A 16,449-nucleotide genomic window follows, 5' to 3' on the forward strand; every position below is an offset into this window, starting at 1 on the left:
ATGGGAAGCCACCTAGTAGATAGGTGACGAGAGCGATTTACTTCTCTGTGCCTTCGTTTCATCATTTATAAAATGGACAGAGTAATAGTACAAACCTGGAGCAGATGCTTTTTGTACCCCGCCCCCAGGCGGCCTTGGAAGCAGTCCAGCCACAGAGGAAAGTCCTGGCAGCTGCTAGCATCCCACCTCAAGCAGGCAGAGATGTCTGCTCTTCTGACTCAGGGATTTCTCCAACTGCTGCATAACCTTGGAGTAGCTGGAAATTCAAATCCCCTGTGACAATCCTCACCCAATGGCAGATTGCAGTCAGTTGAGTAAATGCCCTAGCCTCCTTCCTCCAGAGGGCAATTCTGAGGCACAGTCTACATTACTTCTCAGAGTCCCCAAGAGGATATAAAAGCCAGTTACTGACCATATCAATAACCAGTTTAATATTCCCTCCACCTTCCTGGCCCCACTCTCCCTGCCTTTATCCCTGTTCCATCACCTCCTCCATCACCTCCCAAATAAACTACATGCATTCATGCCTTGCTACAGGTTCTACTTCTAGGGGGACCCAAACTAAGGCAGGGAAAAAAATGACCACCTTAAACTGGATAATTGAAAATAATGTAGTAAAGGGACTATGAAGATGAGGTTAAGTTAGGGAAACAAGGGATGGTGCAAAACCCCAGGGCTAGTAATAGAACTAATGAAGTAAGTAGGAGCCCTGGCTTTCAGTATTGGCAAGGGCCAGGACTAAGGTAAAGAAAGCAGGTACCTCCAGCACAACATTTAAGGAGGAATGGACTCTCAGATTTGTGGAAGTGCCCCCTGGAGAGTGAGCACTTCCTTAAATTTTGCACCCAAGGTCTTTGCTTGCCTCACCTTGGTCTCAGCCTTGAAGAGAACTCATCATCGGTGCTGTTTCTCTCTCACCCTTTAATTTCTTAGTGATGCCTCCAATCTGCTGAACTCAAATCTGAAACCAAAGTTCCAGGGACATTTACACTAGCCTTCTAGAGCAGTGGTTCCCAACGTTTTCAGCAAGAGGTACCAGTTTCATGAAGACAATTTTTCCACAGATGTGGGGTGGGGGGTGTGGAGCTCAAGCAAGGGGGTGGGAGGTAATTCAAGCGATGGGGAGTGGCATGAAGCTTCCCTATGGAGGTGGGAGGTTGGAGACCCCTGTTATAGAGCATAGAAAGTTAAAGAATGTTAAACAGAAACTATCCGATTCAGCACAGTGCCTCAATGGAGTTACGATGATATATGAATTAAGATATAAAATGCTTAGAGAGGAACCTGAAACATGTTGTTCTTGTTGTTATTATTGTTATTGTCCATATGATGCAAAAATTTGAATATTGGGTTTATGGAGTCCCTGAAGTATATTTATAGACTGGGTTCAAGAACTAAGAATCCCTGCCTTAGATTCTTCTCATTGTATGGTGTGCCTTCACAAACTGGCCTTCAAACATTTTTTTCCCTCCCACCAGTCCAGTCCTTCCTAACCTTTTTACATCATAGTGCCCATAGGAAATGGCAATATTTGTACAACACTGGAATGAAGAGATGAGGTGGCCCTCAACCCGGAGCAAATGGCTCGGGGACTCTGCCTGCCCCAAAGACTGAGGAGGTATCTTAGCACACCCTTGCCAGATGGAAAGCTCTGCTTAAATCTATTTTTTGCCCTGCACAGCAACACCAATTCAGCTTTCCTAAAATAGTACTTCCACACATCCTTTGTATGTAATGAAAATAATACCCAGAATTCTTGGCCTGATGTTCAAGATCTAGGCATGGGGTTGAAAGAGACAGCAGGAGTTACCCAATTTATTATCTTTATTTTACAGATGACAAAGTGAAGCCCAACAAGGTTAAATGACTTGTCCAAAACAACATGCCAATCAAGATCCATTATCATTGTCAAGTTCAAGTACCACTACCTTTAAGAAGGCTTCTCAGTTCACATTAGGAAATGAATGCTTCCTCCTCTAAACTCTCAGAATATGCAATCAGATACTGTTCAGGAAGAGGAAGCAGATCAAGACTTGTTTCAGCCTGAGTTGCTCTGTGTTAGAAAAGGTGATCATTTACTAAGGTGCAGGATTGTTTTATAAATTAGGATGCCAATTCATTGATAAATAGAAGTTAAATGAATGTACAACTTAAATTGACTAGTGACTATAAACTGGGGTCAGCAAACATTTTTCAGTAAAGCAACTGATAGTAAATATATGATGGTCACAATTTTCATTACATATTTTTTTCATATTGTTGTTGGTTGTTTTTTTTTTTTACAATGCTTTGAAAATGTAAAAGTCATTCTTAGTTCACCATAACAAAAGAGGCCATGGGATGCATTTGGCCACCTGCCTTAGTTTGCTGACCCTTAATATCTATTGCCAGAAAGAGAGCTGGCTTCGAAGCACTGAATTATCAGGAAACTTTTTGGTGAGTAAAACAATCAGAATAAAGGGAGTTCAAATTCAGTCAGGCAGTAAATATATTTTGAGAGTCTCCTTTATGCTAGGTACTATCCTGAGTCCTGGGGCCAGAGTAGTGAGTAAGGAAGATGCAATTCCATTCCCTAAGATGATGAGCAGGATGAGAGACGACTGAAGCATTTTAAACAGGGGAGTAACATCATCATTGTCAGTGCTGTTTGGAAGCAAGACGTAGGTGGGACAAGAAAACAACTGGAGCTGGATTAGAAGGCTATTACAGTGGCCCAATAAAGAAATGACTGCCTCAGAGCAAGGTTGTAGTGGTGGAAGTGATAAAAAGGATGGTTGAACAGTTAGATTTAGGATATATTTTGGTGATAGATCCAACCAGACTTACCAATGAATCAAATGAGAATGCAACCAGAAAGATGGTGCTGCTCTCACTGAAACTGAGGTTAGCAGAAGGTGAAAAGGATTTGGACCCTAGGCACAAAGGAAGACTGATCCTGGGATAAGATTAGGGACAGGTGAAAAGCAAACTCACGTGGGGAAGGTAGTAGGGCTGTCTGGCACCTTTGAGTGTCACTTTAGATGTAGGGCCATTAATTGGAAATTTTATTGGGTTCTTAACAAATAGTACCTAATTTAAATCTACTGAAAATAAATTTTTATAAATAGGTCTTTCCCCTATCTTTTAAATTATATAGATTGTTTTTTGATATGACAAATATATATAACTTCTGAGTTAGAAAATTAATAATTATTAAGTGTATATAATTAAATTCATTCTCCCCTTAAATCTTTGTCAAAAATTTATATTTACCTTTGTTCTCCTTCCTAATCCCATCTCCCTGACCACGCCCTTCCCCAGCCCCCACGAATCCATATCCTGAATTTTGGGCTTCCCATTCTCTTATCTTAAAACCACGTATGTTGTTTTTTGTTTTTGGTTTTTTTTTTTGCCTAAACAATTTTTAGTTTTCCTTGTATTTGAGCTTTACAGAATAGCATGCAGAACTTAGTTTTTTAAAACTTATCATTGTTTCCAAAATATATCCATATAACATGTATATTCGTTAACTTATTCTCTTAATCTTATGGCAGTATAATTTAATTATCCATTTTCTATGCAAACATATTTGAGTTTTTCCATTTTTTTTGCTGTTATTAATGGCGTTGCTCTGAATATTCTTTTATAGTTTCCTGGTACATAGATGCAAGAGTTTCCCAAGTGCATATATTGGCTTGGCAAAAAGTATATATAGTTTTTCCATAAAATGAAAGACACATTTTTCATTTTCACCAATAACTTTATTGATTTGGATATTTTGAGTATGTCGGCTGTCTCCTGCTGTTGGCTTCTAGTGGGTAGAGACCAGGGATGCTGCTAAACATCTTAAAATGCAAAAGACAGCCCCACAGCAATGATTATTTGGCCAGAATGTCAATAGTACCAAGAAACTTCACAAACCACTTTTGACATGTTCAATCAGTCACAGCACCTTCTCCATACACTGCAGAAATCTTTTTTTGCATTTCAGTTGCATTTTTACCTTTCTTGAAATAATAAAACATAATACACGGAAAGTGTTATGTATTTTCTTCCATCTTCAATATTAAAATGGCTGCACAAAAATTCACCAATTTTAAAAAAATGCACGCAGATATGACAGCTGTCATAATACAATCTAACAAAATTGTTTCAAATGAAATTAAAGACAACTAAGCACTACTACAGCCATCATTCGGAAAAAAAAATGAACTTTTTGGCCAACCCAATATGCAGGTTCCAGCACATATAATGCCCCCTTTTTATTACAAAATCATAAGCATGTAATTCTGTAATATAACAATACCACACTCAAGCACACCATATGACATTTTAAGTGAAATGTTCAAAACTAAAACTAAAATGTTCAAATTTATAAAACTATAAATTATTACACCCATATTATTACCCTACTAACAAATACTCAAGCAGGCCTTACTTCTGCTGGACCCTGTATATGGGTGGAAATTGCTGGATCATAAGGTGTGTATGTTGACCTTTACAATATTTTGCTAAATTGCTTGTCCAAGTGCTTATATCAAATTATACTCACGACAATAATGTGTAAGAATTCCTACTGATGTACATATGCGCCAGAATTTGGTACCCCTAAGACTAAATTTTGTCAATTTACTGAATTTAAAAAAGCAGTATCTCAATGTAGTCTTTTTTGCATTTCTTGGATTAATGATGAGACAGAGCATTTATTCATATATTTACTAGTCATGGTATTACCTCTTCCACATTGGTATTTCTTATCCAATTTCCCTTTTCAATCATCTATCAACCATAATTTTCTGCCACTTATATTTCCTCATGAAAGACCTCATTAATTTTGGTAATTACAAATTATTTTACATTTGCCACTTCTATAGTTCCTATTTCCCTTTTTAGGGCACTTAGGGCACACCGATAAAGTCTAATCTGTAATGCATTCATAAGCCACCTATTAGTGGGTTTTGGGTAACTGTTCACATAAAACTAATCCTGTTCTCATCGGATTAAGGCCCTCCTCGGTCTTTATTATTTACAAGAATGTATCCTATCGTTAGTTTAGACCTTTATTCTTACAAGTTCTATCTCGTCTACTCGGTGACATTGGAAAGGCAACATCATATCATACACATTTTTAAACCACTATTCCAAGCATAGTGCTAGCACATTGCATGTATTTAATACCTTCTTCTATGATTTTTTACCGATGTGTGCGAAGACCGTCCTGAAAACATCGTCCACGCTTATTTTACAGCCAGCACCAACACTCGGTGCCCATTGGGTTTTCCTTGCCCATCTCTGCCACTTCACGTTGAAAATGAGACAAGAATCACCTGCACGTCTCTTACTTATAATTAGGCGGCAATGGGCTGCCTTCTTGTTTTGTTTTACAAAACCAAGAGGCGGGGCACAACGGAAGGGTCTTTGAGGGAGTAGATTCTCAACTCTCCCTACAACCTTGTCTTTCCGTGCAGGAGCCCTTCCGGACCAATCATTTTCTTTACACATACAGTATAAAGAGAGCAATATCCACATCTACAACAAAGGTCCAAAATTCATGTCCTCAGTTCCTGCGCACGTTTAATAAGAGCAAGCTGCACAAACGCAAGGACGCCCAAACACTAATCCACAAACGAAAACACACCCACGTGCTCTGGTCTGGTCCCGCGGCTCCACAGCTTTGAAAGTGTACAGAGAAAAATTATCTTAGCATCCTATTTCACACTTTCGACAATAACTTTTCAAAAAAAGAAAAATAAAACCTAAAGTTTCAAAATAATGATTAAAAGTATACTCTTTTGTTGTTGTTTATGTGTCTTCTTGTTTTTGTGTTTTTATGAGAATTCGAGACTCCATGCTGAGGCCGCCCCAGGAGCACAGGCTTGGAAACTGCGACGGATTAGGAGCGGCTGAAGGGGAGGCGGAACAGAGGTTGTGACGCTATCGCTGCGGGGCGGAGGCGACACTGTGAGGAGAGGCTCTGAGTGCCGCTACCGCCCGCACCCCCGGCCAAGCGTGGGCGAGGGTTTCTGCCCACGTAAGCTTTTCCCTGGTCGTCAGCCCACGTCGAGTCCCGCGTGAAGATGGCAGACGATCTTGGAGACAATTGGTGGGAGAACCAGCCGGCAGGAGCAGCCAGCAGCGCAGGTACCCACCCTGCCCGCGTTCCTGCGGGGCCTCCCACGAGCACCCCCTCCCCGAGCCCTTCCTTGTGCCTCATCTGGGGCCCGCCTGTGGCAGTCCCGGGCTCAGTCCAGCTGTGGTGCGCACAGCTGTGGGAGCGCGCGAGCATTGCCGAGGAGGTGCGTGCGTGAGACTTAATAACACGTGGGACAGACAAGTATGACATTAACTAAGATCTGCCCGCCAGTCAGGAAGGACCCTTGTCCAACATTTGTTTTTCTTTTCCTTATTTCTTAATGGATAAGACAGATTTCGTGAAGACACACAGTTTGGGGTAGTGATTAAGAATAACTTCTGGATCAGGTTCAGACTGCTTCTGTTCAAACCGCGACTCCATCCCTCTTACACTCTTTACTTTTTTCCTCCTCATCTGTAAAATAAGGGTGATAATAATGCCATTTCATACTGATGTGGTGAGAATTAAATGAAGATAATATGAATGATGCACTTTAGCACAGTGCTTGGCACAGAATATGTGCGTGGTAAAATAAACTATTGTTTTTCTTATCTTGTTGTAATTTGGACTATTAGAGTTTAAAGGAGGCTTAGATGGAGATCGTCCGTTTGAACTCACTCATTTTACAAATGAGGAACATGAGACCCAAAGATGTTAAATAGCTTGACAAGTGCACGTAACTAGTTGGTGTCAGAAACAAGCCTAGAATTGAGTTAACACAATTCAGACAATGTTTACTATGCTATGTGTACCCACTGCCAGTGCAGTGGACATTTTATTCTAGAGTAGATAGCATTAAGTAACTCCTCGCTATAGGTCTGGCTTTGAACTTTTCTTTTCAAGCCCCTTTAGGCTTAGTACACACTTAAGTTCTTTATCTTTCTTCAGAGTCTGCCTGTTCTTTACTAGCTTCTGAGATTTTTTTTTAGGACAAAGCCAAAGTCTGATCCACAGGCCTTGCACATGATTGACGCTTGAAACATACCTGTTAAAAACAACAAAATTCTACCAAAGCATGTTTCCACAAGGGCAGCTTTCAGATACAAACTGAGCAGATGTCATTTTTAAAAAGATAGCCTAGGTAATACTTCCTCCATTAAACTTCTTGATTCTTTTGCAGCTTTGTTTTTAGGAAATTTATCTCAGTGCTTCAAGGCACAAATATTTTTCTTTGTAGGTTGTGGTGTCCCATATTTACTCTAATAACCCTTCTCCCCTTTACTCAGGTGCTAAAAGCTGTATTTTATGGTATGATTTAAGGATAGAGACCATTTAAGAAATCATTGAATTCTTCTCTAGTGGTGAAGTGGATCCTAATTCTTGATTCTAGTCCTTCTTCTTGGCTCCTCACCAGCTATGTTCCTCTGAAGTTAGTTATCCTTTGGAAGGAGGGAAATGAACTTGTATTGAGCATCAGTTATGTTCTAGATGTTTTCATAAATATGAATTTATTTCAGCTTTATAACATCTTTAAAAGGTGTTTTTTTTAATAGATGAAAAACTGAGAAAAGTAGTGTTCTTAGGAACATACAGCAAAGAGAAGGTCTGGGAAGGGTTTAGTCAGGTGTGCCTGACTTTCTAAGTCACAGTTTTCCCACTATTATTACATGGCTTCTGTGGGCCTCAGTACCATGGTCTGTAAAATGAGGGGGTCCCTAGGGATAATCTTTTTAGGGGTTTTACCCACCAACAGTTCTAAACATTAAATCTAGTAGAACTTTAAAGTTCTATATCCTCCTTCATCTAAGTTGCCAGGATCCCCATCAAGATAATATGTTGGAGTCCCCTGGATCACCTTACTTCTTAGATTCCTTCTAGCTGTAAGACTAAGCTTTGAAAATCAGTAGCATTAAATGTTTCAGAGGCCTTTGCTTTGTTAACTACTTCTAAGTAAAGTGAGCATGTAAATTTTCTTGAGATCTGCTTGAGAGATTATTTACTGGTAATTTGCCCAACTAATCTGTATAGTATTTCTAATTCAGAAGAAATCACAGCTGAACCAGGTTAGACTTCCTGATTCTTCCTGCACTAATAGGGAAAGATCAGCCTAAAATGTATAAATTATGTTTTGTTTTGAAGATCAAAGGGGAAATTGGGCCTTAAGTTAGAGAAAAGGAAGATAGTTGTAATGATGCTTTTATTCCTGTTGTGTATTATGCTACTTGCCTATAAAAGTAAACATCTTTTTTGTCACATGTTTACAGTTCACACCTATGGTGACAATACAATGGAGCATTTTAGTTACTTATTCAACAGATATTTGTTGGCTTTACACTGTGTAAAACACCTGTCTAATGTATCCAGCTGTTTATTGTGTGTCTAAGAAAATGTACTACGTTTTTGCTGTCCTCACGACTTCTTAGATGTGGGATATATTTCAGAGACTCTTACTGTAGCTCTTGACCTAAAGATGACCCTTTTTGTATGCATTTTATCGCTCTTCAAGACCTGTCATTTTTATGTTAGAATCTGTATCGCACTGGAGCCCAACATGGAGTCCAACATGGTGTTCAGTAGATATAGCCGAATGAATGCATGAATACACACATACAAGATGCTACAGAGCTCTTGGTGATCATATACATAAGAAGACATGTAATTTCTCATCCAGTCGAGACACTTTTGAGAGTGGAAGGCCATGCTATTAGAGTTTTGCTGGGACTGTCCTGGTCTAACTGGGATAGGTGACAGCATTGGTGGCCTTTGGAGTCACGGCCCAGGATGAGACAGCTAAGAGTCACTTCTGTTGAGGAGCGTGTAATGTAAATCTGCCTCAGGCAGCAGAGCCCAGGAGTCATCTAATGGCATCTAATATTTCATTTTATTTCACTTATTTTCTTATTCCCTGCCTACCTTAAGAAATTATTTGAATTGATTTATAGTAAATAATACATGCAATAGAATGATGATTGCAAAACATTAATGATAAGGTGAGCAGATGTATCTGCCTGAGATTCCATGTAGTTGATTCTTTCAGTGTGAAGCGGAGAACTGAGGAATGTTATAATACTGTGTGAATTTTGTGATTTATGGAGTTGGAGGCAGTCACTTAACCGTCACTAACTGAAGAGAACAGTTTCCCCTCTTTATTCCAGTGATATGCTTATTAAATTACCAAGTCAAGTGTCCAGTAGGAAGCTGGGTTTGGAGTTCCAGGGTCGGGTCAGTGCTGTAGATAGAAATTTAGGAATGACTGGCAAACATGTAGCTTATTTTTAAAGAGAATGGTGTTGACAATCTGCAAAACTCTTAGCCTCCACTTCTTTTAGGAGGGTTTTTCATATGCTTGCTTCCCTAGCTCATTCCGAGTCTCTGATGCCATCTCTTACCAAGCACCTAACTAGAAAACTGAAGTGTGAGGACACTTCTATGTGTAGCGTGGGAGACTGCAGATAATAATACAAACTTAGAATTGTTGAGTGCTTGCCCGTGACAGATTCTGTTTTCATTGCTTTACGTGCATTAGCTCATTTACTCTTCATAAGTACACCATGAGGTAGTTAACTATTGTTGTCCCCATTTTATAGATGAGGAAATTGAGGTACTAAGTGGTTACGTCATTTTCCCAGGGGTTTTTTTTTTGGTAAATGAGGAGACCGTCATTCTTAGGCAGGCAATCTGAAACCAGTCTGTGCATTTATATTTCTCATAGATAAGTATTCTAATTATCAATGGTAAGAGTCTCATTGCTAAAATAACAATCCTTTATCAATTTAAAGAGGCCCATACCTTATAAACCCTTCTGTTTATATGCATCATTCTGATCAAATTGTGTCTATTAACCCCTTATCTGCTTAACTTTACTCTTCTAAAGTACATTGATTACTTGGATACAAATAAGTAGGTTATATTATTGGACTCTGAGAACCATCTCTTTGCCAGGAACTCAAACTTGATGCTGGAGCTCAAGGCTTAAATGCCTGGCTGTCTTCATGAAGTCTTTACTTATTTCATAGGAATGTCAAATGCAGATGAGACCCAGTTATTCCCAAACCTGCTTTTTCTTCAGACTTCCCTATCTCAGTAAATTAAATCACCAACTACCCAATTTCACACAGACCTGGGAAATTCTGACTTATTTATTTCCTTCTCCCCTGACATCTGATCTATCAACTCTTGTGTCTACCTCCAAAATATATTCTAAAACTTTTTTTTTTTCCATTTCCCCTTTCCCCTTTTTTGGTAAATCCATCAGAGCACGTTATCATCCTTCCTTTCCTTAACTGTTGCAGTAAACTAACAGTGTTTCCAGTTTCCAGCTTGCCCCTCTATGGACTGCTCTTCACTCAGCATCCAGAGTAACCCTTTTAAAACAGAAATCAGATCATGTTCCCTCCATTGGCTTCCCCCAACACACAGAATAAAACCTAGACTGCTTATCACGGCCGGCCTCTGCCAGGTCTCCTACTCCTTACTCCCCTCCACTTTACGCTGTCTCAACACACCGGCCTTCGTGCTGTCTTGTCAGCAGGCTGGCCTCATTCTGTTTTATGCTTTTGCAGTAGCTGTTCCTTCTCCTTTCTGGGCTGTCCTTCTGAATTTCAAATGACAAGCCTTTTAATATTAAGATCTCAGTTCAAGTATCACCAAACAATCAGCCAGTCTGGATTAATTCTATTAATTATCACTCTATGGTAATTATCAGCAGAGCACTTATCACCATCTTTTTTCCTTGTTAAATTATTACCGTCTCCTCATACTAGAATGCAAGCTCCATGTGAGCAGGGATTTGTTTATCTTGTTCTTTCCTATATCCTCAGGGCCTAAAGTAGTATCTGGGCACACCAGCACACGTATTTAGTATTTGTTCATTAAATAATTAATTTGTTGATTGAGTAATTAATTGCATAGCTACATCTTGGAGACCTCAACATAGGAATTGCACATCTAAAGAAATTTGGTCCATGAGAAGAGTTGTCAAAATCCTGCCTAGGCTTTTGACAGAATTGGCAGATGCTGTTTTTCTCTTTTAAAAACATGTTAGAAATCCTTGTTGTACAACTGTACAACATTTTATTCTAACCATATTTGGATTTAGTTTTATAAATTATCTCTTGCAAGGGGACAGCAGACATTTGCTTTGTAAATGAGCCAGTAATCCCTACATGTGACAGCTTTTGACACCTAGAATCAATATCATTTTGTTTGCAATTGCTGAAATGATCATTGTAAATTTTTTTGTAATATTTTATAGTGTCTCCTTCAAATCATGTTGCTTTATCTATGCTGAATTCCTTTTCGAAATGATGAAGTAGGGGGATTGTCTACTTCAAACCTGAATCTTTCCTTCTAACCTGAATAACTCAGGTTTTTGGTTTTTTCCCCTTTTTCACACCCAAGTTAGGCCTTTACAATATCAGTTTTGCCTGTAGGCAGATATGCATAGTAGATGTTGTAAAGCAGTGCCTCTGCATATAAAACTCAGACTTGGAATATTTACAGTAGATTTTGATAACATAGAACAGAGAATCAACTCAGGGCATGCATGTCATTTTCAAAATAATTTATTGAGTTCTCACACTTGGCCCTATTTTAGACACTTGTAATCAAATTAGAGGGGAAAAATAATCTTCTTACATTAAGGGATTTATACATTGATATGGTTCAATCAAAATTCAAATAACATTATTTTAAGACACATGTTCAGGGGCAAAAAAAATGGGCAGGATACATTTTAAAAGGAAGATGGTGAATAGAGAGGGGCTGCCACATTATTAGTCATTGTTCTGAACTTGAAGACTATAACATATGGGTCTACAGATAACCTTCATTGTCTAATTTTACTTTACTGTATATGTTAGATAGGACAAGGGTCTCAAGGTCTGGGCCATTCTTACTAAATGCTGTTCTTGCTAACTGTTAAAATGTAGCACAGTATTTTGCAAACCAGCTATAAATAGGATAAGCTTAATAGGAGCCCACCCTGATAAGTATAGCCAACTGCCAAGAAGAAAGCAACATGTAAAATTGACAAAATAGTGTATATATACAACGGCTAAGCCTCACTTCGGGGAGGCAAACGTTTGGATACGAACACCCTGTCTCTTTGTCTCACTGGAAGTAGATAAAACTACCTTGCAACATCCATGTCTCGTTTTTGAATAGAGAGCACCCCCAGTGGCGAACCCCTTGAGTTTGGTAACATAAACAATTTCTATGATTCTTGAAAATGATTAAACAAGTCCTTGACAACAATTATGAATGCTTAAAGGTACAATTTACACAAATTTCTGCAAATCACATGTACAGTGTAGTTGTTATAATTTTGCTAAATGTCTAGGAATCTCTTCAAAAATACCAGGAATTTGGAAGGCCTAGAAATATTTCCATTTCCTTCCTCAGATTCAACAATAACACATTATTTTGTGGCACAAATTTTTTGATCTGTTCTGATGTTTTTTAGTTGAATACTTTAATGTGTTCATAGAATTACATATACATTTGCTAACTATATCACAAACAGCTTGAAATACAGTTTCCCCATTTTCATCAGCTTTCATAGAATTCTTAATTGAATTATTGCTATTTACTAGTATTATTAGCAATTGCTAGGGTTGCTTTTAAAAATTAATTGATTAAATGTTTCTTAAGATCTTGTTCCTGAGTAACTTGTTAGTCTAGGTCACACTAGAGCAGAGGTCAGCAAACATTTTTTTCAAAAGGCCAGATAGTATATATTTTAGGCTTTGCTGGCCAGATGTTTAGTGCTGCATCTACTTGACTCTGCCATTCTAACAAAAATGTAATCACAAACAATAAATATGTTAACAAACAAGTGTGACTATGTTCCCATAGAAATTTATCTATGGGCAATGAAATTTGAATTTCATGTAATTTTCACATTTCAGAAAATTTTCTTCTTTTGAGGATCAGATAGTAGGCCAAATTTGTGCCCTCGACCCAGAGTCTGATGCCAAGTTGCATGGCACATTGTCCTCTGGAAAAGGAGAAATTTAAACATACCACAGAAAGAATTGTGTTGTATGTCAGTTACGCCATTGCTCAGTCCATAATTATCAGTGATATATTGGAACAGTCACATTCCTGTTAAAATCAGATACAGGAACACTTTGGAGATATTGCAGGTTCAGTTGCAGACCATCACAATAAAGCAAGTATTCCAATAAGGTGCGTCTGTTGGAGGAGCTTGCCTTCAATTTGGAAAAATACCCGTCTGTATACCTGTGCTTTATTTCAAACAGTGACCAAGGAAAATAGTTCAGAAATCACTGAACCTAAATATTGAGTTGGCCAAAAAGTCCATTTTGTATTATACATTGCTTCAAATAAGTATGGTTTTGGTTGGTAATCCTTTTGTTAAAATAGACTTTGTGAGTTCAAAGACTTTAAACAAAAAAAAGACTTTTAATGGGATCAGAACTGTATTATCATTTAAAGGTGGATTTCTACTGCTTACTATAGAAGTGTTGCTATTTTCCTACCTTTTTTTAGTACTTTGTACAATATCTTGTCCCTCCTTTCTTTCTTGAGCTTGAACTTGCACCAGCTTGCCGTGAAAATATATTTTAGGGAGTCTCCTGACACAGGAGAAAACAATTTTGGAATCTCCAACATAAAATATATCTTGTGCTCCTCTTCAAGGTAAAATGTCCCCAGGGTATTTGTATTTGCTGATACTGTTATTGGTGCTTGGCTTTTCCTGTTTTATGCTTCTTTTCAGTCTCTTGCTTTCTACTAGCAACCAGCAGGTCCGGCGTTTTTGTTTTTGTTTTTTCTTTCCATTAGTATAACTATCAGTGCTGAATGTTACCCAGCTTTTCCTGACCCCATCATACAACATCGCCATCTCTTAGGACATCTTCTCACTTATGTCTTGACTGAATAGCTCTTCTCTCCTTCTTTACGCATCCTCTGTTCACTTAACATTACCTGATTATGTCAAGCACAGTCCTAAGTTCCCTACACAGTGTTTTCCCACCGCACTGCCCACCTGTTACTGCCCTGCACTTCCCTCTGAATTGTCTTTTGTATTATTTTTGATGTCACAGGTTCATCGCCTTCTTTTGTAGCCCATCTCTTTCCACTATTCTCTTACTGATTTCCTTTATCTTAGACTTCCCACTCTGACTTTTAATTCACCTGGCCTTTCACCCTTTCCCTCTGCCATTTGCCTTCTGGGACTACTGCCCATTATCCCTCTCTCTTGCTTGCATAGCTGAATGCTGCCAATGCTTCCAGTCCTTTTCCTCCTCTAAATAAGAGGCAGGAGAGGCATTAATGCATTGGAGTTGGCTTGACTGGATGAGTGTGGGGAATTGCAGTTTCTTTGCTCCCTGCCCTATTCGCTCCATCTTGTGACAGCGGTGAATTTAGCCATGAGGATTTCTTCCAAGATCATGCCTCCAGTTTTCCATGCAGGATCACAGAGAACATTAGATCATGCTCTTTATATTTTTTTTTTCTGACTGAAGCTTTATAAGATATAACTATCTCTCATATCAAAAATGCTTTGTCTTAAAACATCATTGTATTTCTCTGTACACACTGAATTGCAGACACATCTTTTTTTTTTATTCAATGAGAGAGTTTCCAGTGTGATGAAAAGAATTACTTTAGCTTACTGCCAGGGAACTGAGTTCTACCTTGCAGATGACTGGTTGAATTCAGCATTTGGTACTTGGACATGCTCATGGGTAATCAAAACTGGAAGAAACGTGAAGAATTGTTCAGCTCTTCTGTTTTACATATGAGAAACTCCAAGCCTCAACTAATGAATGCCAAGCTCAGTGTCAAATGAGTGAAAAACTAAGGCTGGAATTTGAGTCTCCTGATGCCAAGTTTTGGTTTAATCAGTTGATTTTTCTATAGCATTGATTCAGAGAAGAGCTGTTGATTAAAGAGTGCCCTATGAAATAATAATTTTTTTTAACACTCAGGACAATGATTCACATCTCCCTAAAATATCTCAATATTATTGAACTTTGACTCTCAAATGTCCTAACTGCTTATACAATAGAAAGGACGAATACCAGTTTAAAATGGTTTGCCTTACAAGCATATGATTGCCTTACAGTATGATTCCATGGCCTGGTATATACAGGGGGAGCAACTTAATGGAAAAACGGGATTAAGTATCAGAAGTCAAGTGTGCACAGTGCACCAGCGATTATCAGGTAGACCACACAAAGGATGTATTCAGCTATTACTTACTTTTGTTGTTCTTTTCCTCCTTGTAACTAAGAATTACCACTTACTTTTTTTCCCCTAAGGCTCGTAAAAAAAATCATTGTTTTAGACCTTACATGTGATTTTAATTGCCCCCTCATTTTGATGGAAATAATATTACTTTCTTGAAGCAGATTAGGAATTCTCACCAGCACATCTTCTTAACAGAATATGATTCAACAAAGTTCTGTGAAAAGAAGGATTACTTCTGGGTTCACCAAAGAACTTTTGAACTATTCTAGTGAATTCAGTCCTATCCCAGTGTAATGTAGATAGTCCCAACTTTGGGTTGGATTACAGTAGGATGAGGATTTGAGGGGCATGTGTAGGCCAGTGATTGTGTGTATATGCACTCGCACATATACATATAAAAATAATTGTAGATGGGCCGCTCTTTCAGTGTGGTGTTCACCAGGTCCAGCCACCTAGGTATAAACTCTCTGTCATTTTGCTGCTTCACCATTTCCTGGAGAGATGGCTTTTCCTCTTTGGCCTTCCATAGTGGTAATTTCAGCTTTCCAGGTGTTTCTGTAGATGAATTTATCCAGGCAGTGCACTGGCACAACTTACCTTTTGCCTCCCATGTGGAGGAAAGTGTTGGAGGTTACCGTCCTTATGATGTGTAGCTTTCCATAACCAGTGTGGTGAACAGGCTTATCCATTGGCCCTGGAGGAGGTTTAGGGGAAAGCTTACTGATGCCTGTAGATCTTGGTTTAGGGATCCGTGTTGGGATTCTCTGCTTGCTTACCTCCTTGATCTTAAATTAAACAGAAGAACAAAAGGTAGTTAATGGTACAGTTGGTGGAGAAGCAGACATTTTCAGGACATGAAGTCAGCTTGGGGGATTTGGCTTCTTTGAAAGCACTGGGTTCTAGGGACACATCAGATTAAAGATTGTCAGGTTGGGGAAAAAAACAGAAAACTTCAGTGAAGCAATTCTGCCAACATGTGTTGAGTGTGTACTATGTGCAAAACACTCAACAGTCTATCTAGTACTAAATACAGAGATAAATAGGTTATTTTTCTTGCTTTTTGGCAACCACTGTATTGTGGGAGGAGACAAACAAGAATAGTGTCCCAAAGGGTCATGAGGTTGCCAGAGGAAGGTTCATTTAACTGAGGGTTCTAAGAGAGCTTCATGAAGAAAATA

The 16,449-nt window shown here is 38.8% G+C and overlaps 2 protein-coding genes across 3 annotated transcripts in view; one reads left to right on the forward strand and one right to left on the reverse strand.

Moving 5' to 3' along the window:
- The first annotated feature begins 5,913 nt into the window (after positions 1-5,913).
- Positions 5,914-16,449, forward strand: part of CMSS1 (cms1 ribosomal small subunit homolog) — a 370,489-nt gene continuing 359,953 nt past the window's right edge. The window contains exon 1 of the mRNA XM_054577359.1: positions 5,914-6,120. Coding sequence (XP_054433334.1) covers positions 6,057-6,120 — 64 coding nt within the window. The 5' untranslated portion in view covers positions 5,914-6,056. The remainder of the gene's footprint in view (positions 6,121-16,449) is intronic.
- The window catches only part of FILIP1L (filamin A interacting protein 1 like), a 291,626-nt gene continuing 286,490 nt past the window's right edge, over positions 11,314-16,449 (reverse strand). For both annotated transcript variants that reach the window (XM_054577353.1, XM_054577355.1), the window contains one exon: positions 11,314-16,056. In XM_054577353.1, coding sequence (XP_054433328.1) covers positions 15,865-16,056 — 192 coding nt within the window. In that variant the 3' untranslated portion in view covers positions 11,314-15,864. The remainder of the gene's footprint in view (positions 16,057-16,449) is intronic.

The sequence above is a fragment of the Pteronotus mesoamericanus genome, unplaced genomic scaffold (assembly GCF_021234165.1).
Source record: "Pteronotus mesoamericanus isolate MK-2021 breed Mesoamerican mustached bat unplaced genomic scaffold, CSHL_Meso_final contig_42, whole genome shotgun sequence".
NCBI lineage: Eukaryota > Metazoa > Chordata > Mammalia > Chiroptera > Mormoopidae > Pteronotus > Pteronotus mesoamericanus.